The sequence below is a fragment of the Rhinopithecus roxellana genome, chromosome 19 (genome assembly GCF_007565055.1).
Source record: "Rhinopithecus roxellana isolate Shanxi Qingling chromosome 19, ASM756505v1, whole genome shotgun sequence".
Classification (NCBI taxonomy): domain Eukaryota; kingdom Metazoa; phylum Chordata; class Mammalia; order Primates; family Cercopithecidae; genus Rhinopithecus; species Rhinopithecus roxellana.
Genome location: NC_044567.1, coordinates 20,145,023 through 20,171,523, shown reverse-complemented (window position 1 = coordinate 20,171,523; position 26,501 = coordinate 20,145,023). Strand labels below are relative to the sequence as shown.

Sequence of the window (26,501 nt, the reverse complement as noted above, 5' to 3'; positions counted from 1 at the left end):
CTCTACTAAAAATACAAAAATTAGCCAGGCATGGTGGTGGGCACCTGTGATCCCAGCTACTCAGGAAGCTGAGGCAGGAGAATCACTTGAACCTGGGAAGTGGAGATTGCAGTGAACTGACATTGTGCCACTGCACTCCAGCCTCGGTGGCAGAGTGAGACTCCATTTCAAATAATAATAATAATAATAATAATAATAATAATAATAACTACCCCCTTTCTTTCAGATGCCTCTCACCCACAAGTCTGTTTTATTCATTTCTGTTATTCCTAGTGACTAACTCACTGCCTAACCCAATACATGTTTGCTGATTTGAGTAAACCATTTAGTTATAATCGAGTTCAAGCTCTATTATTTATTTATTTATAATTATAAATAAATAATTTATTCATTATCTTTAATCATAGAGACGGGGTATTGTTATGTTGCCCAGGCTAGTATCGAACTTCTGGCCTCAAGCAATCCTCCCACCTAGGCCTCCTAAAGTGCTGGGATTACAGGCATGAGCCCCCGCACCTGGCTTTTTTTTTTTCAATTGAGCAAAAGCTTTTAAATATCAAGTCTTCCATCCAGTAGCTTATTAACAGTAATGACAATGATCTATTAGAATTGCTAGGCAGAACATATTTCATTTTCTCGTCTTTTATCAACACAAAGGAACAAGATTCTCTGAATTAGGTTTAGCTGTCCTATGGTTTGGAAGGAACTATACAACAAAAGGTATAATACGGGATAGGAAAGGCACATAAAATGTGGAAAACATTCACAAGTCTCAATTTTTATTTGAAGCTGACTTTAAAACGTGGATCCAATTAATTTTCTAAAATTCTCTGTTTTAACACACACATACGCGCACACACACCACCCTGGCATTGTCTTTTCTCATTCAATTCTAAGTCTTCAATAAATGTTAAACTGAAACATTAAATTAAGGAATAATGAATTAGGTTTTTCAAATACTAAACGTCTTTCCAAATTATAGCTCAGTAACATTAGAGAGAATTATGAATAAAAACAAAAACAGATGCTGGTCATGAGATCACACTCAAAATACCTGATTCATTTTATGGGCAACACTAGACCAATCGACATACGTACTTAAAATATTGAAGGTGCATTTGTTATAATTCTTTTTTCTTTTCTTTCTTTCTTTCTTTTTTTTTTTTTTCCTGAGATTGAGTCTCACTCTGTTGCCCAGGCTGGAGTGCAGTGGCACCTTGTGGGCTCACTGCAACCTCTATCTCCTGAGTTCAAGCGATTTTCCTGCTTCAGCCTTCCAAGTAGCTGGGATTACAGGCACCTACCACCACGCCTGGCTAATTTTTATATTTTTAGTAGAGACGGAGTTTCATCATGTTGGTCAGGCTGGTCTCGAACTCCTGACCTCAGATGATCTGCCCGCCTCAGCCTTCCAAAGTGCTGGGATTACAGGCGTGAGCAACCGCGCCCGGCCAATTCATCTCTCTTTCTATTAATTAGTTTCCTGGAAACCCTACAAGGTAAATGACACAGGTTTCTAAAGATAATCTTAATGTCTCAATGGTATGAAGCTAAATAAAACAAAATTCATCCTAGGACACTCCTAAAAGTCCTAATTTTCGGAGACAAAACAGCTCTGCTGCTCCCCTCAGCTTTTCTTCCGCCCTTCCGTAATGCCCATGAAGAGCTCTGTTCCTTTGACCCTTGCCACAGTGTTCTTATCTGAACATCCACATGAGCAGACGCCCATCTGCAGCCATTATTAAGCTAGCCGCCATCTCCGTGGTGATTCAACGACACGAGGATGGTGAGCGAGGTCGCTCTCTTTCACAAGACCCTGTTGCTTATTTCCTGTCTTATTGTTACCGAGACAGAAGCTACGAGAAAGTGTCTGGACGGTGGTTCCTGTTTCCCTGTCCTTTCCAGAGGTTGATGCGTTAACGACCTGCACTAACGATTCCTCTAAAGAGCCTCCAGCGCTCTGCTGGGTTCCCTATTAACAGTTGAGTGCTACTGCCCTCTTGTGGTAGATGCATGCCGGATCTTTGAAGCTTGGCCCACGAGACCCAACTCACACAGTCATTTTTTCAAGCAGATACACGCTTCTTTTATAACCATAGAAATAACGCTTCTTCTTCTTTTTTTTTTTTTTGCTTTGCTTTGGAAAAGTGTATAGTAAATTATTTGAATACATCTAATGTATAGAGAATACTGGGTCGACCTTTGAGTCTATTTATGGACATTAGTCCAGAAACGTGATATTTTTGTAGGTTCTAGTTTAATCAAACTTTTAATTACACAGTGAATTCATTATGCTGGAAACACTGGGCTATAGTAGGATATTTCTGAATTAAAACTCCATTTATGGATCTCTGCTTTTAACACTGGATTAATAAAATTAAATATTTTGGGAATGATGGATAATTAGCACAGATGGGCAAAGCAAAAAAAAAAAGAAGTACTTAAGCTTCAAGTACAAAAGCTAAAATGTAACTGCTCCTTTCAACTAACAATCCAAGATCAGCCACATGTTTTGCTGTTCCTCTTCTTCATTAGTTCTCTTAGTTTTCTTTCTCATTTCTATTGCTTCACATACCCCAAGTCACTCCTTAACATTACAGCCACACACAATGAACTGAAGGTCCCTGCAGCAATAGAAGGGTATGTGTATGCAAATTTCTTTTCTTTTCTTTTCTTTTCTTTTTTTTTTTAATTGAGACGGAGTCTTTGCTCTGTCGCCCAGGCTGGAGTGCAGTGGCGCGATCTCGGCTCACTGCAAGCTCCGCCTCCCGGGTTTACGCCATTCTCCTGCCTCAGCCTCCCGAGTAGCTGGGACTACAGACGCCCGCCACATCGCCCGGCTAATTTTTTGTATATTTAGTAGAGACGGGGTTTCACCGTGTTGGCCAGGATGGTCTCGATCTCCTGACCTCGTGATCCGCCCGTCTCGGCCTCCCAAAGTGCTGGGATTACAGGCTTGAGCCACCGCGCCCGGCCTTCTTTTCTTTTTTAGACGGAGTTTCGCTCTTGTCGTCCAGCCTGGGGTGCAATGCTGTGATCTTGGCTCACTGCAACCTCCGCCTCCCGGGTTCAAGCCATTCTCCTGCCTCAGCCTCCCAGGTAGTTGGGATTACAGGCGTGCACCACCAGACCTGGCTAATTTTTTTGTATTATTAGCAGAGATGGTGTTTCACCATGTTGGCCAGGCTGGTCTTGAACTTCTGACTTCAGGTGATCCACCTGCCTTGGCCTCCCAAAGTGCTGGGATTGCAGGCGTGAGCCACCGTGCCCAGTCATGTATGCAAATTTCAATCAGTTTTTTTGTAGGCAGGAGAACTTACATCTGCCATGGCAATCAGGCACTTAATATGTCATTGTTAATTTAATGTGGTCCCAAAGGCACTGTAGGGTACTGCCTCCCAGATTTATCAGGAAAAATATCAGTGTTACATGGGGAGTTAAAAACACATTTTTCTCGAGTAATTGAAGTTTGGGGGAAGTTTGTTCCAGGATGAATGCTGGAATCAGTTTCATTCCCATTGCAAGCATATTTCTGTACAATGTCACAAGCATAATTTCTATACAATATCACATAATTTCTGTACAATATCACATGTAGTGGCTTTTTAAATGATATAGCTATAAATCAAGTCATGTGTAAATTGAAATCTATGCAAATTGTATTTACAAAATTCATAGTTTAATGTAGTGGCCTCCAAGCTCTTTTGATCATGTACCTCTATCAGTAACAAACATTGAGCATGTGACCCCATATGTATATAATATATAAATTATTTTAAAACATTTTTAACAAAAAAGTAGAAATTAATGATGAGTTAAAAACATTACAAAGAAAAGTCCTTTGGTGGGGTGCAGTGGCTCACGCCTGTAATCCCAACACTTGGGAGGCCAAGGCAGGTGGATTGCTTGAGTCCTGGAGTTCAAGACCAGCCTGGGCAACATGGTCTGTCTCTACAAAAAATACAAAAATTAGCCAGGCAAGGTAGTGTGGGCCTCCAGTGTCAGCTACTAGGGAGGCTCAGGTGGGAGGAGGGAGGATTACCTGAGCCTGAGAGGGAGAGGTTGCAGTAAGGCAAGATCGTGCCAGTGCACTTCAGCCTGGGTGACAGAGTGAGACCCTGTCTCCAAAAAAAGAAAGAAAGAAAAAAAGAAAAGTCCTTAATCCTTTGGTATTTTTCTTTCTGTCTTGTCTTTCAGTGTCTCAACAGAATCATCTTTGATATTTTTCTTGCACCCCAGAGATAGTTTTTAAAAAAATCTTCTGGGGTGCTTGCACTTAACTTTGGAGACCACCAAGTTAAAATATGAAAGAAATTGAATGAATAATGCTTTTCTAGATGATTAACATGCATTCAATTTTGCTACATCTGAAATTCCTACTAAGACTAATGTAAAGGGAAAGAAAGAAGAAAAGAAAAAGAAAAAGAAGACATAGGGACCGGGCATGGTGGCTCATGCCTGTAATTCCAGCTACTCAGGAGGCTGAGGCAGGAGAATCACCTAAGCCCAGGAGTTCAAGGTTACAGTGAGCCATGATCACACCACTGCACTCCAGCCTGGGTGACAGAGACAGACCCTGCCTCTATAATTAATTAATTAATTAATTAATTAATTAAAGAAGACATAAAACACAACGATAGAAAGATTAGGAAAAAAGAAACACCAATATTTAATTCCTACTCCTGTCGCCTCAAAGTCCCAACAACGCCCTCTCCCATCCTCACTCTGGCTGATGACTCTGCTTTCAGCTTCACTGTAAGATTGACACAATCAGAAGGCAACTTCCGTAGACTCCCAACAGCACACCTACCCACTCACTCTCATCTGCACCTATGTTCTCTGTCCTCTTGCTGTCTTAAGCCAATTCCTTCCTTGGTGCAGTAGATCCCGGGTAGTCAAATAATTCATTGTCCAAATCGGTACACTTGAGAGAGAAAGAGGATGCTAACTGGACAAGTCACCAGAACAACAAGCAAAAACTTGGGCTGTTCCAAGGTAAATATAGAATGTACGGTTACTCTAACAACAGCCCATCCTCTCTCACGTGCTTGAGGACATTGCTTCAGGAATTCTCTATCTTCAACATTGTTAACTTCTTGCTCTCTACAGGATTTCCCACCAGAATCAAACCTACTGTTATCTTTCCCATCTGAGAAACAAAACAAAACCTTGACCCCATTGTCTCCTCCAGTTACCACACCATTTCTTTGCTCCCCTTTGTGGCAAAACATTCAGAATTGTCTCTACTCAGTGTTCCCACCAAGGAGACTTTCCTCCCTTTGCCAATCATCTATTCACCAACCAATCTCGATTTTATATCTCCAGCTTAGACCTTTCTCCAAAACTCCAGATTTATTTAACCATCTACATATTCACATCTCTACTTCCATATCTAATAGATATCTCAAACTCAGCATGTCAAAATCTGAACACTTCATCTCCCTCAACCAAAGCCTGCTCCACCTACGTGTTCTCCATCTCAGCTGATGGTAACTCCATCCTTCCAAACCATGAAGTCAGTCTTGGCTCCTCTGTTTCTTTCTCACTCCACAGTCAAACTGTCAAGATATATTTTGACTCTGCCTCTCAAATATATATGACAACTTTTCACCATTTCCACTGGTACATTCCTCATCTCTCATCCGGATTCCTGCAACAGCTCCTTTAGTTGGTCTCTCTGCATCTCTTCTTGACCTCCAAAGTGTCTTCTAATTATAGCAGCAGGGCGATCCTTTTAAAACACGGGTCATATCATTCCTCTGCTGAAAACCTTGCAATGGCTCTACTTCACTGGGTGTTGTGGCTCACACCTGTAATCCCACACTTTGGAGGACAAGGCAGGAGGATCACCATAAGCCATAAAATCAAGACATTATGATAGTCTTCAAGACCCTAATTGATTCAGTCCTCCATTACCTCCTGAACTCATCTCCTTACTTACCTCCCATTCTCTGACCCTGCTGCTGACACAGTGGCCTTCTTGTTGCTATTTGAACACACTGGTTGTTCCTGGTTTAGGGCCTTTGCTTTGGCTGTTTTCTCTGCCTGGAATACTCTTTTTCTTTTCTTAGGATACAATATCATCAAGCAACACCTGGAATATTCCTTCCACATTCATATGGATGATTCCCTTGCTTCCTTCACATCTTTGGTTAAATCTCACTTTTTTTTTTTTTTGAGACAGAGTCTCACTTTGTCACCCAGGTTGGAGTGCAATGGTGTGATCTTGGTTCACTGCAACCTCCGCCTCCTGGGTTGGAACAGTTCTCCTGCCTCAGCCTCCTGAGTAGCTGGGATGACAGGTGCCTGCCACCATGCCCAGCTAATTTTTGTATTTTTAGTAGAGATGGGGTTTTGCATGTTGACCAGGCTGGTCTTGAACTCCTGACTTCAGGTGATCCATCCACCTCAGCCTCTCAAGAGTGCTGGAATTACAGGCATGAGCCACTGCTGCCCGGCCTAAATCTACCTTCTTGATAAGGCCTACCTGACTTCTCTATTTAAATTTTCAGCCCGTGCCTCCTCTCTGCCTCCCACCTTTGCATCCACCGCCTTAGTCTACTTTGCTTTTTTCCCCTATAGCACTTATTTTCTACCATAGTATATAATTTATTACATTTATTGCTTATCCTCTGCTCTCCCCTTTAGAATGTAAGCTTCTTGAGGGCAGGGATCTTGGTCTATGTCGTTCACTACTGTACCCTAGGAACCTAGAACAGGGCCTGTCACATGGATAGCACTGAGATAATTTTAGTTGAGTGAAAGACAGAACAACAAAATTTGAGAAATATAAAGCAGGTGAAGAAGTGGTATCAGACAGGAGAAAAGTGGAATCCTAAATCAGCAGTGGAGAAAACCTAGAATCAACCTTCTGTATATCCCAGAATCCTCAAAGGGTTCAGAAGGGTTTGTTGAAGTTGTTTAGGAAAAAGGAAAGAAAATATAGGGATTTTTAAGACTAAATCTGGGAGAGCCAATGTCTGAATAATAGGAATCCCAAAGAGTGAATACAGAAAAAAGAGGGCAGGGCCACCACCAGTGTTATAGGTCACCTTGGTGTAAAGGTGAGAAAAACACACCTGCTGTGAGGTGTGGCATTCTGTGGGCACAGAGCTTGGTGAATGAAAAAGATGCTCCTCCTCTAAGCAGATGTAGCTTCAGGTTAAGGCACACAGTCTAGAGAATGGAATCTGGGATACATTTTGGCCCCCACCCACCTCCTCAGCAGAGCACCTTTGTGAAGTGTACAAATTGCACAGCTGTAAGTAGCAGTCTTCATGCCATGGAGGAAATCATCCAGCACTTAACAACCTAGATTTCACAATTGAAAAAAGCCCAGCCAGTACACAGATCAATTGATGAAAACAGACCCATAAAAAGGCATATCATTATGAAATTTTTGCAACTTTGGGGATGAAGGGATGATTCTACAGCTTCTGGAGAGATATGAAACAAAGAAAGGTCACACCAATTTAGAAAGGCTCCAGACTTCTTAACAGCAACCTTTGCCTTTTTTTTTTTTTTTTTTAAAGATTAAGTCTCACTTTGTTGCCCAGACTGGAGTGCAGTGGCATGATCATGGCCCACTGCAGCCTTAACTGGGTTCAGCTTCTTGAGTAGCTGGAACTACAGGCATGTGCCGCCACACTTGGCAAAGTTTTTCATTTTTTTTGTGGGGTCAGGGTCTCACTATGTTGCCCAGGCTGTCAACAGCAATCTTTAAAGTTGGATGACAATGGAGTCTTTTCCACAAAAAGTTAAACATAGAGTTACCGCATGTTTGCACTCCAAAGGTATATACACAAGAGAACTGAAAATACATGTTTACACAAAAACTTACAAACAAATGTTAATGGAGTCATAATTTCAGGAGCCAAAAAGTGGAAACAACCTACAGGTGCATCAACTGACAGGTGAATAAACAGAATGTGTTCTATCATAGAATATTATTCAGCCACACACACAAAAATGAAGTACTGATACAAGCTAGAACATAGATGGACCTTGAAAACATTATGCTGAGTGAAAGAAGCCAGATACAAAAGGTTACGTATTGTGTGATTCCACTTATGTGAAATGTCCAGAATAGGTAAATCCGTAGAGACAGAAAGCAGATTAGTGGCTCCCAGGAGCTAGAGGGAGAGGAAAGAAGGAGTGACTGCTAATGGGTACAGGGTTTCTATTTGGGGTGATGAAAATGTTTTAAAATTAGATAGTGGTGATAATTGCACAATCTGGGATATATATTCAAAACCACTAAATTGTACACTTTAAAATGTACAAAGAGTGAAATTTATGGCATGGGAATTATGTCTCAGTTTTTTAAAAAGACAACGGAAAGCCAGGTGCGGTGGCAGCACTCCTGTAGTACTGTAGTAGCTACTTGGGAGGCTGAGGTGGAAGGACAGCTTAAGCCCAGGAGTATTTTTTTATTTTTCTGTAGACAAGGTCTCATTCTGTGGCCAGGCTGGAGTGCAGTGGTGCAAACATGGCTCACTGCAGCCTCAGCCTCCTGGGTTCAAGCAATCCTCCCATCTCAGCTCTCCTGAGTAGCTGGAACTACAGGCACATGCCACTACTCCCAGCTTTTTTTTTTTTTTTTCAAGTTTTTTGTAGTGACAGGGTCTCACTATGTTGCCCAGGCTGGTCTTGAACTCCTGGGCTCGAGCGATTGGCCCACCTCAGCCTCCCAAAGTGCTGGGATTACAGGCATGAGCCACTGTGCCTAGCAAACCCAGGAGTTTTGTGTCCAGCCTGGGCAATACAGCAAGACCCCGTCTGTTAAAAATATATAAAACCTGGCCAGACACGGAGGCTCACGCCTGTAATCCCAGCACTTTGGGAGGCTGAGATGGGTGGATCACCCGACATCAAGAGTTCGAAACCAGCCTGGCCAACACAGCGAAACCCTATCTGTACTACAAATCCAAAAAAAAATAGCTGGGCGTGGTGGCGGGCGCCTGTAATCCCAGCTACTCAGGAGGCTGAGGTAGGAGAATTGCTAGAACCCTGGGGGTGGAGGTTGCAGTGAGCCAAGATCACACCACTGCACTCCAGCCTGGGTGACAGAGTGAGACTATGTCTCAAAAAAAAAAAAGTATATATATAAAATATATATGTATTAAAAAATATTATTTTAAATAATATCTATTTTATTTATATATTTATTTATATATAATTATATATTATTTATTTATATATATTTTATTATTTATTTATAGATTAAATAATATGTATTTTATTTAAAATATATATAAATGAAAATGTAAAAAGACAATAGAACAATGTCTTCAAAATTATCTTCCACAGCAAAGTAGAAATCAAGTGTGAGGACTGAATAAAAACATCTTCAAAAACGAAAGGTCTCAAAAAATTTACCACTTATACACTCTTTCTCAGAAAACTACTGGAGACATGTTACCTGAAAACAAGGGACTAGACCAAGAATGACGAAGAGAATGGCAAATTAAATTCCTACAATAGTGGCGAAGTGAATCTCAGGAAGGCAGCTGAGTAGCAGATCTGGGGGCAGGGGAAAGACTTTAGATAGAGAAAGAATTGAGGCCTGGGTATGGTGGCTCACGTCTGTAATCCCAGCACTTTGGGAGGCCGAGGCAGGAGAATCCCTTGAGGTCAGGAGTTCAAGACTAGCCTGGTAATAAAGTGAGACCCCCCCCACCTCTACAAAAATAAACAAAATTAGTTGGGCGTGATGGCACGCGCCTATAGTCCCAGCTACTTGGAAACCTGAGCCAGGAGGATTGCTTGAACCAGGGAGGTCAAGGCTGCAGTGAGCTGTGATTGTGGCACTGCACTCCAGCCTGGGTGATAGAGTGAGGCCCTGTCTCAAAACACAAAACAAAACAAAACAAAACAAAACAAAAAGAGGAATTGAGATCTCTATAAGAGATGGCTTTGGGAAAAGAAAATAAATTAGACTTAATAAATTACCTGATAGAGCTATCTTATGGGAGAGACAAACGGAAGGGGTGGGAATGATCAAGAACTACAAATAAAACTAAGAAAATTTAAAAATAAAAGACAGGCTGGGCGCGGTGGCTCAAGCCTGTAATCCCAGCACTTTGGGAGGCCGAGAAGGGGGGATCACGAAGTCAGGAGATCGAGACCATCCTGGCTAACCCGGTGAAACTCTGTCTCTACTAAAAAATACAAAAAAAACTAGCAGGGCGAGGTGGCAGGCGCCTGTAGTCCTAGCTACTTGGGAGGCTGAGGCAGGAGAATGGCGTAAACCCGGGAGGTGGAGCTTGTAGTGAGGGGAGATCCGGCCACTGCACTCCAGCCTGGGTGACAGAGCGAGACTCCGTCTCAAAAAAATAAAAATAAAAAATAAAATAACATAAAAGACAATTATTTACTTCAGGAAAAACAAAAAAAGATGAGGAATCAAAATATGCTACAATCCTCAGGTGTGTATAATATTTGCATAGGCAAAAGCATGTAAACATTGCATCTTTATTTAACCCCAAATTATAAATACAACTATATTGGGAGGATGGGGTAAGAGAATGGTGGCATAACAGAACAAAATCTTCATTTATAATCAGAGGAAATTGACTGATAAGGTTTAAAATTGATGAATCAAAAGATAGCAATCTGTGCATAATAGAAATAGATGTGCAAATGCCAAGAAGAAAGAGTGAAAGAACAAAACACGGTTGCCTCTGGCGAGGGAGACTGAAGAGAATGAAGGAGAAGATATGGCCTAGTGACTCTTTTTAGGCTTTTAGTTCTATGTGACCTTTTCAAGTACTTTAATAAAAAATTTAAAGCCGGCGCAGTGGCTCATGCCTGTAATCCCAGCACTTTGGGAGGCTGAGGCAGGTGGATCATCTGAGCTCGGGAGTTTGAGATCAGTCTGACCAACATGGAGAAACCCTGTCTCTACTAAAAATACAAAATTAGCTGGGCATGGTGGCACATGCCTGTAATCCCAGCTACTTGGGAGGCTGAGGCAGGAGAATCGCTGGAACTCAGGAGGCGGAGGTTGCGGTGAGCCGAGATCGTGCCACTGCACTCCAGCCTGGGCCACAAGAGCGAAACTCCATCTCAAAAAAAAAAAAAGTGGTGTGTGTGTATATATATATATAATATATATATAAAATATCTATAAATATATATATATATATATGCCTGTAATCCCAGCACTTTGGGAGCCGTGGTGGGTGCATCACCTGAGGTCAGGAGTTCCAGACCAGCCTGGCCAAGTGGTGCAACCCCACCTCTACTAAAAATACAAAAATCAGCCAAGCGTGGTGGTGCACACCTATAGTTCCAGCTACTCAGGAGGATGAGGCAGGAGAATCTCTTGAACCTGGGAGGCAGAGGTTGCAGTGAGCTGAGATTGGGCCACTGCGCTCCAGCCTGAATGACAGAGCAAGACTTCATCTCAAAAAAAAAAAAAAAATATATATATATATATGTACACACACACACACACACACACATAATATTTATATCCTTTCAGGATAAAAGACAGTTTTAACAGCCACTAAAATTAAAAAAAAAAAATGAGTATCGGCCGGGCGCGGTGGCTCAAGCCTGTAATCCCAGCACTTTGGGAGGCCGAGACGGGCGGATCACGAGGTCAGGAGATCGAGACCATCCTGGCGAACACGGTGAAACCCCGTCTCTACTAAAAATACAAAAAAAATCTAGCCGGGCGAGGTGGCGGGCGCCTGTAGTCCCAGCTACTCGGGAGGCTGAGGCAGGAGAATGGCTTAAACCCGGGAGGCGGAGCTTGCAGTGAGCCGAGATCCGGCCACTGCACTCCAGCCTGGGTGGCAGAGCGAGACTCCGTCCTCAAAAAAAAAAAAAAAAAAAAAAAAAAAAAAAAAAAAAAAAAAAAAAAAAAAAAATGAGTATCAAATTAAATAGAAAACTGTTCTTATTAATTTCTACAGTCGATGTCCACTATGTCGCCCAGGCTGGAGTGCAGTGCTATTCACAGGCACCATCATTGTGCACTACAGCCTTGAACTTCTGGCCCCAAGCAATCCTTTTGCCTCAGCTTCCTAAGTAGCTGGGACCACAGGTGCACGCCATCATGCTCCACTTCTCATCAAGTTCATTTTTAAGTCTTTAATCAGATATCAAAGTAGCAGTGATGTTATCTATACATGTAAAACTGTGCTTAGTTATTCCTCTTAATAACTACTGCTAGAAAACTTCAAAATTTAAATCACAAGAAGTGATAAGAAACATAAAGAGAATGGCTGGTTTGATTTTCTTTTTTCCTCTGAATAACTTGGAACTGAAAAGGCAAGGGGTTTGCTTGCATGGGAAATCGAAGCATTTCAGGCCTGAGATCTTTACCCAGAACAGAGTGTTATACCCTTCCCCTTTGCATGGTGTGAGTACTTGTCTAATATCATAACTCATAACTAAAAGGGCTTTTTAAGGGGCTCTTGCCAGGACAAAGGAAATCTGTTCTCAAGCTGAACTGATATTTCCTCCTCCATGGCCTAAAATCTGTGAGCAACTTGTAAATAAATGGCGCACTCTTAGCTCTCTATTAAACCCAAGTCTAGCTGTGATGGCAAGTTTTTTCCTATAAGAGGGAGCCAACAGCAATTCCCATTCAAGATGACTAAGTCCAAAACAACAGCAGAGAACTGTAATTGAATCCAAACCAATGTTAGCATACAGAAGGTTTAAATGAATAGGACAGAACCATGTTCTTGTCGTCTGGTTGTCCATTTTGGCTTGACTCATTTAAAAGAAAAAGGCACGTCCTCAGAGTTGCAGATTCAGTGCTGTTTCCTACTTGTTATTTCTGGGTTGTCGGTAGAATCATTCTACCAAGGTTCCTGTCAGGTCCTTAGCTGTGCAGTGGGGATTAAGGAATGAGTCATGTTCCATTTTTGTAATGGAGTTGCAGGGAGCGTGGCACCTACGAGAGCCACCGGGGTGGCGGCAGTAGCAACTAGGGAAGGATCTTCCAGGGAAGGCGAATCTTGAAGATAAAAGTTAATTAGGACTGTGAGTCCAGCAGTCCTCCCCTGCTGATGGGAAGGCACCTTCCTTCATTGTCACTCTTAGAGGATGATGGTGTCATTTTATTGCAGAAGCTAGTGGGTTTCTTTTTTTTCTTTTTTTTCTTTTTTTTTGAGGCGGAGTCTTGCTCTGTCGCCCGGTCTGGAGTGCAGTGGCCAGATCTCAGCTCACTGCAAGCTCCGCCTCCCGGGTTTACGCCATTCTCCTGCCTCAGCCTCCCGAGTAGCTGGGACTACAGGCGCCTGCCACCTCGCCCTGCTAGTTTTTTTTTTGTATTTTTAGTAGAGACGGGGTTTCACCGTGTTAGCCAGGATGGTCTCGATCTCCTGACCTCGTGATCCGCCCGTCTCGGCCTCCCAAAGTGCTGGGATTACAGGCTTGAGCCACCGCGCCCGGCCGCTAGCGGGTTTCTTTACAAATGGTGACAGCACTGAGCCTCTGGCTACTTTGGCAGAGTTGGAGCTCTAGGAACCACGTAGGAGAAGTGGAGGGCCTGGGGCACTCCTGCTGAGACCAATGTCTGTGGACTTGTAAATACTTGGATTTAGAGGAGGAGGTACGGTCACTTGGCAGACACCCAGGTTCTAGACAGAAAAGTGATTCTGGTTATACTTGCAATAGGGGACAGCTCTTCTTGCCTCTGGGTCTAAGAACATTTCCAAGCAGGTAACATCTGTCTAAAACTCCTGGGAGGGGGACATGGAGCAGATATGGGGCATCCTGAATGACCAGATGAGACTGGCAGCAGAGGTCCAAAGTGGAGTGGAGAGAATAGGTCCTGGAGAAGGTGGTCAAGTCATGAATCTCCAGGTAGAAGAGACTAACTACTAGGAGTGTCTTAGGCAAAGTGACAGAGAATAGTAGGCTATTGATGTACTAGTGCATACACAGCTGTCTGGGAGTGCTCACTGGAGTCACAGGGTCCCCCACAGGGAAGTATGTCAGCAGCACTCACCTGCAATGGCACAGTCTTGGGAGGCCAGGCCTGCTCAACAAAGCTACCCAATGTTACTTCACAGATGACTGGCTCAATCTAAAGGCAGGACACAGCTGCCTGGAGTTCCACCAGAATAAAAAAAATACCTCCTTTTTGTTGTTGTTGTTTTTGAGATGGGGTCTCATTCTGTTGCCCAGGCTGGAGTGCAGTGGCATGATCACATTTCACAGCAGCCTCAACCTCCCGGGCTCAAGTAATCTCCCACCTCAGCCTCCTGAGTAGCTGGGATTACAGGCGTGCACCACCACACCCAGTTAGTTTTTGTATTTTTTTTTTTTTGTAGAGACAAGATTTTGCCATGTTGTCCAGGCTAGTCTTCAACTTCTGGGCTCAAGCAATCTGCCCGCCTTGGCCTCCCAAAGTGTCGGGATTACAGGTGTGAGTCACTGTGCCCAGCCAAAAATACCCTTTTCTTTCTTTTCTTTTCTTTTCTTTTTTTAAATTATTATTATACTTTAAGTTCTAGGGCACATGTGCACAACATGCAGGTTTGTTACATAGGTATACATGTGCCATGTTGGTTTGCTGCACCCACCAACTCGTCATTTACATTAGGAAATACCCTTTTCTTGAACTAGGATGGAGAGGGGGTAAGAGTTGGCAGCAGAAGCCCTAAGAAAGTATGGGCACATTACGAGCCGTAATTCCACCCTTTTGGTAAATAGTTTGGAAGGCGTGGTGGGTTAGGAGCTATGCTATATAGTCTAGCAGTCTCTGCCTGTCACAGGCTGAGACTACAGGTATTATTGGTGACATTTCATTCTGGGTAGATTCGTGGAGTAGGGCTCTTACTTAAAGCTGCTAGGCCAGGTAAACTTCGAGCAGCAGATTGCCCTGCCTGAAGACTTCTCTCCTTCTGGCACAAATAGAAAGGCACCCCGAAGAATTCCTCTCCCTTCGCCTAAGCAAGAAGCTTAGCATTTCCTAATGTAACTGCATCTGAAGGAGAGAGCGTTGGTATCTGGGTGACCTACGAACTTCCTCGGGATTGCTGCGGAGACTGGTATAACTAAAGGCTTGGCGGCACTGATTGGGGAGCCTATGGGCTATTTTCTGGCTGAGTTGGGCTCCGTTAACTGCAATTAGTATTTCTTCCATCAGAGGGCACTGTTGGAAAGCAGAAAGTGGTGGGAAGCGTTGGTGGTCAAGGCTGCTCAAGAATCAGCTAGGATAGTTCCCTGTGAATCCAGAAACCCTTCTGCGTTGGTCTAGAGCCTCCACAGATAGTAGGAGAGCGGGAAGAGGAGGAAAGGGATAGATTTAGTGAGCAATTTCTACAGAGCCATTTTCCCAACTATGAATTATTTTTCGTAAATAACAAAGAAAAAAGCAAACTTTAAATGAATTCCTCATCACAGCCTGAGGCCTCTGAGAATACGGGTCAGCGGAGGACCTTGGGCCTCTGTTTGTATATTTACTTTCATATGCGGCCTGCTCCCTGTGGTCAAACAGCTAATCGTCTTCTCCAACATGAGAGCCTCGCTGCTCTCCATTCTTGGTGATTCTCCTCCCTGAAAAAGTCTATTATTTTCTTTGATTATTTATTGAAGCTAAAGATAGCCTTTTTGCTTAACACTTCTATTCTCATTGCAGCCCCATGTGCATTTTTTAAAATAAATAATGCACATGTAGTTAATAAGTGGGAGATAGATGTGCTTTTGAATTCTCATATGTGTGGCATAGACAGTGACTTTGGGGAATGATGCAATAGATTATAGATAGTGTCCCTCCTCTTAGAAGACTTATAACTATTTTCTTCTAAAAACTGAATTTGTGACCCACTTGCTTTATCCTAATAAAAATCTCTTAATCACAACTGTGTTTTATTGCTGTTGCTATAGATTTAGGCTGTAATTAAGTGAAAATTTACCTCTGATATATTCATCAATGAGCTGTACATTAACTTCCACATGCTTGGCAGTTGGATCAAAGACACAAATATTGTTGACTAAATATTTGTTAATATACTGTGAACAAACAACAAGAGAAAATTTATGGGATCACCAGCAAGCAGAAATATAGTGCCCAGTTCAACAGCTTACATAATTCTATTTATATAGATTTTAAAATAGGCAAAACCAATCAATGGTGTTAGAAGGGCAGATGATGGTTACCCATGGCCGGGCATGGTGGCTCACATCTGTAATCACAGCACTTTGGGAGACTGAGGTGGGAGGATAACCTGAGGTCAGGAGTTTGAGACCAGCCTGGCTAACATGGTGAAACCCAGTTTCAACTAAAAATATAGAAAATTAGCTAGGCGTGGTGGTGGGCACCTGTAATCCCAGCTACTCGGGAGGCTGAGGCAGGAAAATTGCTTGAACCCAGGAGGCAGAGGTTGCAGTGAGCCAAGATCGTGCCATTGCACTCCAGCTTGGACAACAAAAGTGAAACTCTGTCTCAAAAAAAAAAAAAAAAAAAAGGTAATGGTTACGCTTGGGGTGGGTGGGGTGAAGGGATGATGAGGAAGGGTACAAAGGAGAGCTTTTGGGATTCTATAAATGTTCTATTTCTTGATCTAGGTCTGGTTACGTGAACATGTTCCACTCAGTAAAAATTCTTGCATTTGTACCCTTATGATTTATGCAATTATGATTTGTATATTTAAATTTGTTGAGGTGATTCTTCAATTTAAAAGGTGCTTTAAAAAAAAAAAACTTACAAATTTACACTTATCCCAACTTCCAAAGTCACTTGAAAATTCCAACTCTGGATGAAAGAACAAGATAACCGCCTTCAGGATGTCACGCACTAGTTCCATGTTGGCTTCCAGCTCTGTGGATTTGCTGTCTTGAGGATAATTTGGCTCTGTTAGAAGAGTATGGTCATAGAGCAACAGTGACACAAATTCCATGGAATTGAGTAGTTGTATGCTTTCCTGTAGCTCAAGCAGCATGATTCGGAAGAAGAGAATTCCTGCCCGCTGGACTTCCCCGACATTTTCAATCTCTGGAATAACAAAATGATAGCTCGCATTGCTGTTCAGTCTAATGTACATTGCTGTGTATTACTTTTTCATAGGATTCTGAACATATTATAGTAAATTTTTTGTCAAGAAAAAGCAGACCATATCCTTCGGTTTTAAACAATCTTAGTTTCTCTAGCCATGAAATCAAAAGAAAGAAAGGAAATTACTCCTGGTGAAGCTCATAGAAGAGGCTTTGAGAAAAGGCAAAAACTTGGGTTTTAGAGTTAGACCCTGGTTGGAACACATGCTGTCCCCCTTATTAGTCTATTGTCTCTCTGAATATCCTTTTCCTCTTCTGTGAGAATGGGCTTAATCCCTACTTCCTTGGTTAGCTGTGAGAGTTAGAGAAGATGATATACGTAAAAGTGCTTAGTTACAGGCATTACACATAGTGAACACTCAGGAGACATGAATTTTCTCCTTTCTTCTTATCCCACTCTGTGACATAGTTACAAATCTTTTGGCTTAATCCCACATAGTGTTACTCTTCTAATTCTATTCACTTCATTCTAGGAAGCCAAAGGTTTCCATGCCTTCTTCCTCCCTCCCTCTCTCCAAGCTGGCATTGCATTGAGAGTAGCCTAGTGGATATGGAATTACAAAAACTAAGGTCTTGTCTTGCCTCTCCCACCAGCTTGCTATTGGACCTTAGATAATCCACTTTACTTTTGCAGGCTTTAGCATCTTTATCTGTAAAACGAGATGTTCTGATTACTTAATGCTGTATAACATAGTGGGAAGAGCACCCAAACGTAGGTTCAAATCCAGCCCTCACTATTTCTTAACTGTGTGATTAGGGGCAATTTGCTTACTTTCCTCACCTGTACATGGGGTATCACTATTCATCTCATAGGGTTATGGCAAAGATTAAATGAAATAATACCTGAAACACATAATGGGGGCATTTAATAAATGTTAGTTCTAGCTTGCCTTTATGAGCCCTTCCAGTTCTAAAACTATATGAATCTAACCAAGCGAATGTGATTCCAGGCTGTTTGCTTTAATTTGTAGACATTACTCATCAGCGCAAGACTGCATAAGGGAATTCCTTTTACATGGAAAGGTCTGTATATTGTAACAATTCATTTTAGAAAGTGCATATTTCATTGCACTGCCTGTGATTTCCCCAAAACCTATTAAACCTGTGAATTTAGGCTGATGCCACACGAACAATACCTAAGACATATTTTTTCTCTATCTCTCCAGAGAACTCGCCAAGGATTTCATAGCAGGCCACTTGGACCACTTTCATCATTTTCTGTAGATCTTTATATTCTTGATACAACAACATCCTATTTCGGCCGATGTTAAAATCGAGGACTCCCAGAGCCTCTCCTGCTCTCTCACGAAGTGGAACTACTATGTGGGTTTCTCCACAGGCAGAGGCCAGAACGACTTCTGAACTGTCAGTACATTTAAAGAGGAAATCTCTGAAATCAAAACCAAATAAGCACAAAGATATTAAACTTCTGTCTGTTCACATCATTCCACCCAAACATATTGAATTACTCTCTTGTGCCTACCTCACTTCCACCATGCCAGCCCTTCTTGCTGTTTCATCTGCCTGGAACGTTCTAGCCCTTGATTTCACGTGGCTGTCTGTCTGCTCACTCTTGTCTCTGCTCAAACATCCCCTCGGCAGAGAAGGCTTCCCTGACCACCCAATCTCAGGTAGCAAGCAGCGCCCAAGTCACTCTCCATCATGATACTCTGCTTCGTTGTCTTTACTTATCTGAAGGTGTTCATGTTTTGTTTACTTATTGTCCATTATGCTTTTGTTTACTTATTGTCCATTATGCTTTGGTGGAGTGCCAGCAGAAATGATGAACCTGTTAGATCAGGTTCCCTAGAAGCAGAGCCTGAGACAGGGATCCTTATGCAAGTGATTTACTGAGCGAGTGTTCGCTGGAGAAACCTGTTAGGGACTGAGGGAAGCAGGATAGGCAAGGGGAAGAAGCTAAGTAAGAATGTAATTTCACATGAAGTCTAGCCTCGGCCTGATCCCAAGGGGAGCTCCGACAGGTCAATTGTACCAAAGAATCTGTTCCACCTTGAGACAAAGGGAGGGGTCTTTTGTATCCTAGCACTAGTCAGTCATTGGCTCTAAGCTGCCCTGGGTGTGTGTGAGCAGTTTGGGCCGGGGGAGTGTTTACACATCTCTTAGGTACCTCCTGGTGAAGAGCTCCAATCGCTCAAGGGCACTCCTCCAGAGAAAGTTACGGTGTGAGCCATTACTTGTAGCTGTGCCTATAGAAGCTGGTAAAAAGGCATTTTGGGAATCTGGGTAGAGCATCTATAGCATCTGCCTCAGTGAGAGACTTGAGATTTTTCATGGAAATGTAGTGGCTGCTTCTTTCTCTTGGTGAGGCACAGACACACCTCTTTTTCTTTTTTTTTCTTTTCCCCATCTACATTAATTCTGATATGCCGTTTCTTTAGGGTATTTGTAAAAAATTGGTACTTTGCATCCTCAAAAAGCACATTTATAGTTTCTATATCAATCCTACAGTAACAGGTAAGATGACGTCCTTGTGCTCTTCCCACCCCTTTTGCTGCTGCTGAGCCACCACTTTCTGTTGTGTCTTGATGACTGCCATAGTAGTAATGCATCATACTAAGCTTTCCAGGCATAACAATAGAGCCCATTGGTCAACTGACTTCCTCCAAAGACATCTGTTCTAAGTGACACACAAGAATCCAGGGTTATGCATGTTCCCACTCATAGGTGGGGACTGAACAATGAGAACACGTGGACACAAGGTGGGGAACATCACACACCGGGGCCTGTAGTGGGGGGGGAGGGGGGAGGGGCCTTAGGAGATATACCTAATGTAAATGACGAGTTAATCGGTGCAGCACAACAACATGGCATGTGTATACATATGTAACAAATCTGCACGTTGTGCACAAGTACCCTAGAACTTAAAGTATAATTTTAAAAATACATAATAAAAAATTAAAAAAAAAAAAGAATCCAGGGCTATGAGTCTGGGTATTACAAGGACTTCTGTAAAGCTCTGACCAGCACAAGGAATAGCTATGTGGAAAAGAGCTTGAGAGTGAATGAACATTCTGGCATGAGGCCAAACTAAAGCTTAATTGACATATGTAATTAAATGCTGAATTAACCTTCTAGTCTGGGATGACTGGGTTACTGCCTACTCAACGACACCGACCCCCTAAGAAGCAGTCATTCCCTTTTGCAATAGGTGTGTTCTCAGTTAAGATCTGTTTACATCTGTACACATTTTAGTAGTGTTCCTGGCATTTGACAAGTGAGAGTCATTCTAAGTAATTGAGAACCGAGTACTTATTAAATACAACGTGCTCTGCCTTCTCTCCAACTCTGCCCCTGCACGTCTTCTTTAAACAAAAAAGACACATTCACAGCCTTGCTAACATTCACAGATGAGCTCTGATGAGTGATGTGAATGTATTATTCATAATTATGGTGGGTTTTTGTTGAATTCCATATTTACAAGGAAATTCATTGAAAATAAAACACTTTCATGCTTTAAAACTTGCAATTTTAAAATAAAATGCCAATGAAATCCATTTTAAAAAGGACTTGGGAAGGCTGGGCACCATAAAAAAAACTAAATGAGCTGGGCTTAGCAAATGCATGTAGTCCCAGCTATTTGGGAAGCAGAGGCAGGAAGTTAGCTTGAGTCCAGGAGTCTGAGACTGCCATGAGCTATGATCATAGCACTGCACTCCCACCTGGGTAATACAGCAAGACCCCATCTCTCAAGAAAAAAGGACTTGGGAAAAAAAGAGCCAATATATCCCATGCAGACAACATTCTGCTGAAATTTTTCTTTAAAAGCCAATCAGAATAAAATTCAGTGTGATCATTAAAGAAATGCACATCAAAACCCCAATGAGATATCATCTCATACCAGTCAGAATGGTGATTTTAAATCAAGAAACTAGAGATGTTGGTGAGACTGTGGAAAAATAGAAACGCTTTTACACTGCTGGTGGAAATGTAAATTAGTTTAACCATTGTGGAAGACAGTGTGGTGATTCCTCAAAGGCCTAGAACCAGACATACCGTTTGACCCAGCAATCTCATTACTGGGTATATACCCAAAAGAATATAAATCATTATATTATAAAGATACATGCACACATATGTTCATTGTAGCACTAATCACAGTAGCAAAGACATGGAATCAACCCAAATGCCCATCAATGATAGAATGGATAAAGAAAATGTGGTACACACACACCATGGAATACTATGCAGCCATAAAGAGGAATGAGATCATATCCTTTTCAGGGACATGGATGGGGCTGGAAGTCATTATCTTCAGCAAACTAACACAGGAACGGAAAACCAAACACCACATGTTCTCACTTATAAGTGGGAGCTGAACAGTGAGAACACATAGACACAGGGAAGGGAACACACTGGGGCTTGTCAAGGGGGTGAGGGCAGGGAGAGCATTAGGAAAAAATAGCTAATGAATGCGGGGCTTAATACCTACGTGATGGGTTGATAGGTGCAGCAAATCACCATGGCACAAGTTTACCTATGTAACAAACCTGCACATCCTGCACATGTATCCTGGAACTTAAAATTAAATTAAATTAAAAAGAAAGAATATAAGTCAGTGTGTATGAGCAAGAGCCAGAAGCTGTGTCTTTCAGGTCTACTATTGTACCAGAAGGATGTGTTCTGGCAGTCAAACAAAACAGACATGTCTCATACCTGAAGATGCATGACTTCCTGTGAATGGTAGGAGGATTTTTGTGGATTTCTGTTAGACCCAGCTGCCCTGTAACCATCATGTTGCGTAAAACATAGTCTGAATCCTTGAAAAGAGGAAGACATTTCATTAGACAGGAGTAAGTATACCTCATATTCCCATTAAAGCTTTTGGGGACAGATAAATAGAAAAAAAATAGGAAAGCTTAGATGACCTCTGGCTTTAAGGACAGTGTCATTTTACTTAGTACTATTAAAGAACAGGATAATTGTTTGTTTGTTTGTTTTTTTCCGAGATGAGTTTCACTCTTGTTGCCCAGGCTGGAGTACAATAGCACAATCTTGGCTCACCGCAATCTCCGCCTCCCGGGTTCAAGCAATTCTCCTGCCTCAGCCTCCCAAGTAGCTGGGATTACAGGCATGCGCCATCATACCCAGCTAATTTTGTATTTTTGGTAGAGACAGGGTTTCACCATGTTGGCCAGGCTGGTCTTGAACTCCTGACCTCATGTGATCCGCCCTCCTTGGCCTCCCAAAGTGCTGGGATTACAAGCGTGAGCCACCTCGCCCGACCCTGGCTAATTTTTTGTTTGTTTGCTTGTTTGTATCTTTAGTAGAGACAGGGTTTAACCATGTTGGCCAGGCTGGTCTCGAACTCCTGACTTCAGGTGATCCACCTGCCTCGACCTCCCAAAGTGCTGGAATTACAGGCGTGAGCCACCGCGCCCAGCCGATTTACTTTCTTCACTTTGCTATTGGGACGACACTCTCTCCTGGTTCTCCTTCTACCTCACTAAACAATCCTCATTCTCTTTGCTTCTTTATTTCCCTTACTTCTAAGAAGTTTTCAAACTGTAGGTCAACACACAGCTTACATGTGGGTTGTGAAAATATTTTAATGAGTTTTGATCAATATTTTTTTCATAGAAACTATTTATGAAAGTATATTAACATATTCTGTAAATACAGTAACTGTAGGAAACACAAATTCAATTAAGAGATGTAAAGAGGGGTTTTTATGAATCATTCCTTTGAAAAATAATTCTTGGAGCATGCCTGTAGTCTTAGCTACTCCAGAGGCTGAGGCAGGAGGATCGCTTGAGTCTAGGAGTTCAAAGTCACAGTGAGCTCCGATCATGTCACTGCACTTCAGCCTGAGCAACAGAATGAGACCTGGTCTCTAAAAAAAATAAAAATAAACATAACTAATTATTGGAATAAAGAAGAAATATGACAAGAGGATCCATAGAGGCTGCATGCTATAATGGTGCTTGGAAGAGGAACTGCTGCTTTGTAATGTGAAATTTCCTCTTGCCTCTATACTCCATGCCCTCAACGGTTCTTTCAAACTCTTTAGAAGGGAAATGTTGTCAACATTATCCTTGGAAAATTGTTAAGATTATCCCACATTGACGACTGGGCTTCTAGCTTCTTTCCAAATTTATTTCTTTCATGGTTTGTTACTTAATGTTACATACTAGACTGAAAATATATATATATTGAAATCTCACCCTGTGTATCTAGGTTTAAATGTTTAGCCAAAACTTTCCTGTTTTTCCCTCCAAAATTGTATAAATTGACCACTCCTGCTGTTAGATCAGAAGCATAATACAGAAAATAAGCGGCTTAAAATAATATGCCTGAAAATAAGTTTATTCTTTATTTGATTTTAGTTGGACCAAAAACTGTAAATTCAGCGAGCCCCTCAGCAATTATTCAGTAGTGAGAAAAGCACTCCTAGTTAAAACTTCCTAGGAAACCTTTTGGGAAAAGGCTGCAATTATATTTCCACCTCCTTTTCTTTCTTCTGGTTCTGGCTTGTTATTTTTTTCCCCTTTCGTCTCCAATATCTATCCATGCTCACCTTTCCCATTACAAATTGTTTATCTCCTTTGCTTTAATATTTATCCTCTTTTCCTTTTCTCTTGTTTGACACTTTCTTTTTTGGTAAAAAGCAAAGAATGAAACAAAAGGGAGAATATCAGAAACTATAACATGTAGGGAAAGTAGGTATTCTTTTGTGAAATTTCTGTTTCATGTGTGTGCCCGCATGTTCACGTAAGGAGTCAGGATGGAAATGTTTTCCATACTGTGGGTCACAGTCAGTACAATTTTTTGAGCCACAGTGATTCCAAACACTTGGAGCACCTCAGGGCTCAGTCCTGAGACTTTTTTTTTTTTTTTTTTTTCTTTTCTCACTCGTTCCTTTGGTCATCCCTTCCAGTCTCATGGTTTTGTGTTTTGTTTTGTGTATTGTGGTAAAACATACATAGCATATTTCTCATTTTAACCATCTGTTTAAGTGTACATTTCAGCGGCATTGAATACCTTGACAATGTTATGTAACCCAGTCTCATGACTTTAAATGCCATTTATTCATTAGCCTGGATTTCTACCCAAACACCAGGAGCTTATACCCAACTGCCTATTCAATATCTCCTCTAAGATGTCTAACAGATATTTCAAATTGTAGTTAAAAAATTTTTTGGCCCAGGCGTGGTGACTCACACCTGTAATCCCAACACTTTAGGAGGCTGAGATGGGACAACAGCTTGAGTCCAGGAGTTCGAGACCAGCCTGGACAACATAGGAAGACCCCTGTCTCTAAAAAAAAAAAAAAAAAAAAAGTAAGTTTCAATTTACTAGATAAAAATTGTCTTTTACTTAACTTTGTATTTATTTCATTGAGAGTAATTGAATATTTTCTTACATGTTTATAAACCATTTGCATGGGGGTTTTTTCCCACAAGTATACTTGCCCTTTGCTTATTTTTCTTTTGGATTTTTTTTTTTTTTTTTTTTTTTGAGACGGAGTCTCGCTCTGTCTCCCAGGCTGGAGTGCAGTAGCCAGATCTCAGCTCACTGCAAGCTCCGCCTCCCGGGTTTAGGCCATTCTCCTGCCTCAGCCTCCCGAGTAGCTGGGACTACAGGTGCCCGCCACCTCATTCAGCTAGTTTTTTGTATTTTTTAGTAGAGACGGGGTTTCACCGGGTTAGCCAGGATGGTCTTGATCTCCTGACCTCATGATCCGCCCGTCTCAGCCTCCCAAAGTGCTGGGATTACAGGCTTGAGCCACTGCGCCTGGCCTTCTTTTGGATTTTTTAAAAAATCTCATTGATTTGTGTATAATCGTGTTAACCCTTTGCCAGGTAAATGGTAATTTCCCCCAGTTTGTCACATGCAATTTAATTTTCTTTATAACTCTGGTGCAAGAAAGTTTTACATTTTTATCTAGTCAATGTATCAACCTTCCCTTAATTGTTCCAACCTTTGGTGTAAGTAGCAATCCTTCTCCAGACCAAGATTGTAAATGTTCTCTCAACCCTCATATTCTTAGCTATCCCATGAAAATTAAAATCATTTGTCAAGTTTTTAAAAAATCATGTTGAGATTTTTCTTGGAATTTTGTTAAATTTATAAATAATTGTTGGAAGAAATTACATCTTTAAAAAATGATCTTCTTGTGGGAGAAAATCATGGCCTTCTACTTCATAAGAACTATTTATATCACTTGACATAAATTATAGTTTGTTTCATATAGGGCCTAAGGATGATGGGATGAAGTGAGGAAAATGTTCCAGAGTAACAACATTTTTGAAATCCCTGAGGTAAAAGAAAATTTGCTTCCTATTACGAAATGTGCGATGTGAAACATTAATTGTAGTATTACATTTTTCTCCTCCTGAGAGTCTCTCCCCTCCTCTTCCCTCTCATTCAAGCAGAAAGTCTGTTTACTGCCTTAGAAAAGGAATGTGATGAGGTAGAAAGGAGAAATCACCGGCCAGTCTGACTTTCAAATTTTTCCAAAAGCCTACATTGCCATGACTTAAGATAGCAAACCAGGCACCCGTGTTAGCTACTTGTCTCTCTTGAGACCCCAGGGAAATAAAAGACTGACATAAATACTAATAAAATACTGATTTCTTTGCTGGCTGTCAGCTGGAGGCTGCCCTTAGTGCCCTGGGTCTTTGTCCACAGCCCTGTGTATCTCGGGACCGGCAGTGGGGTGTTAAATCACCATCTTTCTGACTCTTCCTCCATCCTCCTGTCTCTCATGGATCACAACCAGAAAGGGTTCTCTGTTTTTAAGGGCTCATACGATCCAGGGCTCACACGATCCAGGGCTCACCTGGATAATCCAAGATAATCTCCCCATCTCAAATTCCTTAATCTTAATCACATCTGCAAAATCCTTTTTGCCATGTAAAGTGACATACTCACAGTTTCCAGGAATTTGGACATGGACATCTTACCGGAAGGCATTAGTCTGCCTGCCGCAGTTACCTATTTAATAAGTTTGGTACTCCAAAGAAATAGACAGAGGTGCTTTGGGGTGATAAAGTAAAATACCCTGAATTTCATACCTAAGAGAATTTGAATCTGCTTTTACTCATCTATGGTTACTGTTAATAGAGCAGTAATTTTTTTCCTCTATGACTCTGTACCTTACAGGAACATGGGCTTGAGGTGAGGGGGAGTATCTCAGAATTTACTTTATAAGTTCGTATCCGTCAGGGTGTCACAAGGAAGCAGATTGCCCCAGCTGGGTAATTTAAAGGGAGTTTAATAAAGGAACTATTTACGAAGGCAGTGTTTAGAATCCCGACCTGGTAATAAGGAAGAGCTGTTACCACTCTTAGCCTGAAGAGGCGGGGAAATGGGGTGGGGGCGGGGGAAGCAATGACCAGAACCGACAAAGGACAGCTGTGTGGACAGGACTGCCTGATGAAAGGTGAAGTGGCCTTTAGGAGAGAAACACAGCTAACCCACAGCAACCTGGCAGAGAGGGAGACAGAAGCACCAATGCCCCA

At 41.9% G+C, this 26,501-nt stretch overlaps 1 protein-coding gene across 1 annotated transcript in view; it reads right to left on the bottom strand.

The window, feature by feature from the left end:
- Window positions 1-26,501, bottom strand: part of EFCAB5 (EF-hand calcium binding domain 5) — a 173,868-nt gene that overhangs the window by 1,801 nt on the left and 145,566 nt on the right. Inside the window, exons 20-23 of the mRNA XM_010367959.2 lie at window positions 21,694-21,797; window positions 18,156-18,409; window positions 16,674-16,960; window positions 15,882-15,978 (exon numbers count right to left, since the gene is read on the bottom strand). Of these exons, the coding sequence (XP_010366261.1) occupies window positions 15,882-15,978; window positions 16,674-16,960; window positions 18,156-18,409; window positions 21,694-21,797 (742 nt within the window). The remainder of the gene's footprint in view (window positions 1-15,881; window positions 15,979-16,673; window positions 16,961-18,155; window positions 18,410-21,693; window positions 21,798-26,501) is intronic.